This window comes from Sebastes umbrosus, chromosome 9 (genome assembly GCF_015220745.1).
Source record: "Sebastes umbrosus isolate fSebUmb1 chromosome 9, fSebUmb1.pri, whole genome shotgun sequence".
Taxonomy (NCBI): Eukaryota; Metazoa; Chordata; class Actinopteri; order Perciformes; family Sebastidae; genus Sebastes; species Sebastes umbrosus.
In genome coordinates this window covers 29,545,993-29,549,622 of record NC_051277.1, presented here as the reverse complement: position 1 = coordinate 29,549,622, position 3,630 = coordinate 29,545,993, and the positions used below count along the sequence as shown (strand labels likewise).

At 45.2% G+C, this 3,630-nt stretch overlaps 1 protein-coding gene across 1 annotated transcript; it reads right to left on the bottom strand.

The window, feature by feature from the left end:
* Positions 1-575: 575 nt before the first annotated feature.
* LOC119494934 (zinc finger BED domain-containing protein 4-like) lies at positions 576-2,339 on the bottom strand. Its single transcript, XM_037781172.1, has 5 exons — positions 2,276-2,339; positions 2,076-2,155; positions 1,462-1,932; positions 1,087-1,360; positions 576-694 (listed from the first exon to the last, which is right to left on the bottom strand). Exons 1-5 carry the CDS (start codon positions 2,337-2,339, stop codon positions 576-578), a joined length of 1,008 nt encoding a protein of 335 aa, XP_037637100.1.
* Between the last annotated feature and the right edge of the window lie 1,291 nt (positions 2,340-3,630).

The window sequence follows — 3,630 nt, the reverse complement described above, 5'->3', positions numbered from 1 at the left end:
CAGAGGACCAAAACCAAAAATCACTAACCAGGGAAACACGAAGATCAGAGCAGGAGGTAACAGGTAACACGGAGAACAAGGTAGACGGGGCTGGAGAGACAAACGAACCGACAAGGACAGAGGGGAACACACAGGCTTAAATACAAGACATGATTACACACAGGTGAAACAAATCAGGGCGGGGCAGACAATCAACAAAAGGCGGGAAAACAAACAAAGGTGGGAAGTAAAACCAGACAAGACACAGGAGGAGTGAATTACAAAATAAAACAGGAAACTGAAATGAGAATATAAAAGAAACCAAACACAAACCAAAATCACATAAACATAACTAATAACAAAGGCTGGCACAGCCAGAACATGACACTTTATTCATTTTTATTTAGGAACAGAAGCTTCTCAACCGTGTTCGGGCTGAGTCGATTTCTTTTTTTTGATACCACTTCTCCCGCCTTTGAAAAGACTCTTTCACATGGCACCGATGAGGCTGGGGTGCATAGAAATCCTACAGCAAGTTTGTATAAATTCGGTTAGATACATTTTTGTCTTTCCCAGTACAAAAGAGGGTCCTCCATTCATCCGATGTTTGGTTCCGACAGGAACCGCTGGACCTCCACCGTGGCATCTGCTGTCACATTCTGGATTCTCCTGGCATGCATGACACTGTCATCCAAGTGACGCCACAGTTTGCTACCTGAGAAGTACACACAGACCATGTTAGTGAGTGTAGTAAAAGTAAATATTGACCTCAAAACCAAATAAAAACCACCTTGGGCTGCAGGTTGAGCATCCTGTGATGTTGATGGCTGATCTGACTCCGGGGTTTGAGCAGACCTAATAAGCGCTGCACACTCGGATGTTAGCCTTTTTATTGCTTCTGTGGCTTTTGTTGAACTGAAAAATCCTATTACCTTAAACCCTGGGTCCAGTAATGTTGCTAATGACATGATGCTCATAGATTGAAATGTGTGTAGCCTCTCTCTCAGCTGCCTTATGAGATGGTCTCCCATTTCCCTCGCCACTGCAGCTGCCGTGTTTGTAATGTCTTCCTGCAGCATCTGTTCCACTTTTCAGCAGTGGAACTACCTTTTGATCCGGAAACCTTTTCCTCTGCTGAGAGCTCCACAGTGGCATCATTAAATGATGACAGCAATGACAGGCACCCACTGACAGTGTTGTACTCCTCTGAGGTCAGTGAGGGGATGTCGGTTTGTAGACCGGCTAAAGCCGCCCCCACTGGCTCTCTGAGCTCCACCAGACGGTGCAGCATGTGGAAGGTGCTGTTCCAGCGGGTGTCAACTTCTTGCAGAAGCTTCAGTTTTGGCCTCCCCATATCTTGTTGCACCTGTGCAAGCTTCTCCTTTAAAAAAATACAGATTAGCAATTAATTCCGTCACAGCAGCAGTAACACAAACAAAATATTAGCATTATCAAAAATTGTAATAGAGTCAAAGAACATACCTTAGCAGTGGTGCTACTTCTGAAGTATCCAACCAGCTTCCTCGCCTTGGCCCGGATGTCAGAGAGCACGGGGGTCAGTTCAAGAGCCTTTTTAACAATGAGGTTCAGTGTGTGCGCTATGCAGATAGTGTGGCGGAGCCTCAGTTCCCTGCCACAGGCAATCATGTTAGCTGCACCATCAGTAACTAGACATGTTACCTTATTGGTGATTCCCCATTCCTCCATGAGGGAGGCTTTCACACACGCTAAATTTTCAGCAGTGTGTGTGAGAGGGAATTTCAGTACACCTAACATTACTGAACGCAGACGGGTGTTTTCATCAACAAAATGGCAGGTAACTGCCAGGTAGGCATCCACGTTAATGGATGTCCACATATCAGAAATAAGGCTTACTGCAGCCACTTTCTGCACTATAGCTTTGGCCTTCTCCTTTGCTGAGGTGTATTTGACATCCACCATGGCCTTTAGAGCCTAAAGGAAAGAAAAAAACAGTGCTTAATTATCAGATGTAATATCAAAATACTCTTTTGCTTTATCCATGCACCCGTACACACCTACCTTGTGGGGAGAACATAGGAAGGGTCTAATTTAGACACTAAGTCCCTAAAGCCCACATCCTCCACAATACTGAAGGGCTGTGTATCCTTCACTATCATGGAGACCATGGCTTCATCCAGCACTTGTTTTCTGGTGGCTGGAAAAAAGAGAATCTCGGTAACTACAGTGTCTGTTACTTTTCTTTTATTTGCATGATTAGCAAAAGTCAACATAGTAAAATTGAGACAGTATATTTGTTATATTTTTAATGACCTACCTTGGCTGGGTTCACCTCCAGTTGCCTCCCTGTTCTCATGCAAGGCACAGTAATGCCTTAGCATGGATGATGTGTTATTATTGTAACCCAACTCCTTTGAGCACAATAAACACTTCACCTTTGAATGAAAAACAGATAGTGAAAAATAAAGTTTTTGATAAGCAAATGTAATGCACCTGTAATAATGTTACATGTAGCCTACCTTATTGGGAGAAATCAGATCAAAGTGTTCCCATACAGGGGAAGTCCTTCTCTTCCTTGCTGGCTCCATCCAAGCAACTATCCAAAATCTCCATCCATCCATCCATCTTCAACCGCTTATCCGGGATCGGGTCGCGGGGGCAACAGCTCCAGCAGGGGACCCCAAACTTCCCTTTCCCGGGCCACATTAACCAGCTCTGACTGGGGGATCCCGAGGCGTTCCCAGGCCAGAGTAGAGATATAATCTCTCCACCTAGTCCTGGGTCTTCCCCGTGGTCTCCTCCCAGCTGGTCGTGCCTGGAACACCTCCCAAGGAAGGCGCCCAGGAGGCATCCGTGCTAGATGCCCGAACCACCTCAACTGGCTCCTTTCGACGCAAAATCTCAAACTATCCAAATCTCAAACTATCCAAACTCGCCTCTATCACAACCACACATTTTGAAGGGATCCCATTGGGTTTATATTGCTGTCAAAACCTCACGCCAAGATCTGAACCGCTTCCTGAACCAGTCACGCGGTACGGCCGGGCAGCGAGGCTTCGGACGTCATCAATGATGTCATCGGTTTAAAACGATACAAGCCTCGATACGCGCATCGCGGAAAACTTCCTGGATTACTTGACACACGCTCCGAAGCCTCGGCACAGCACGTAACATCACTAGTAAATAGTACTGGCATGAAAGATGCGGGAGTCATGGACCGAGCTAGGCCACTGTGCCTCTACATTACTGAAGACACGGTAAGCATCACAAATCATCTGAAACAATAAGATGTGTTAAGGTAATGAATGCATAAAATAACTCTTAACACATTCTTACCTGAACATTGATACTGTGGTAGGACTTTCGGTTCACAAAATGAGGGGCGTTTAAGTCTAATGTGGGTGCAGTCCAGCGCACAAATAACATTAGGGAAACCTGTAACAAAATAATGAGTAGGCCATACTGTGACTGTTCTAATGTAACACTTCTTTTTTTTTAATCTGAAAATCATGTTCCCTGCAATTTTGTAGAATTCTTCTTTTATGAAGCACGTTCTTCTGTGGCCAGGGAAGATGACGAAGATGTGCGAAAATCCTTTCAAAGCCTTGTCTGATGGAGCGGCAAATAGTGGCTTTGCTCAGGTTTTCAGCATCTCCTGCTGCATATAAGAAC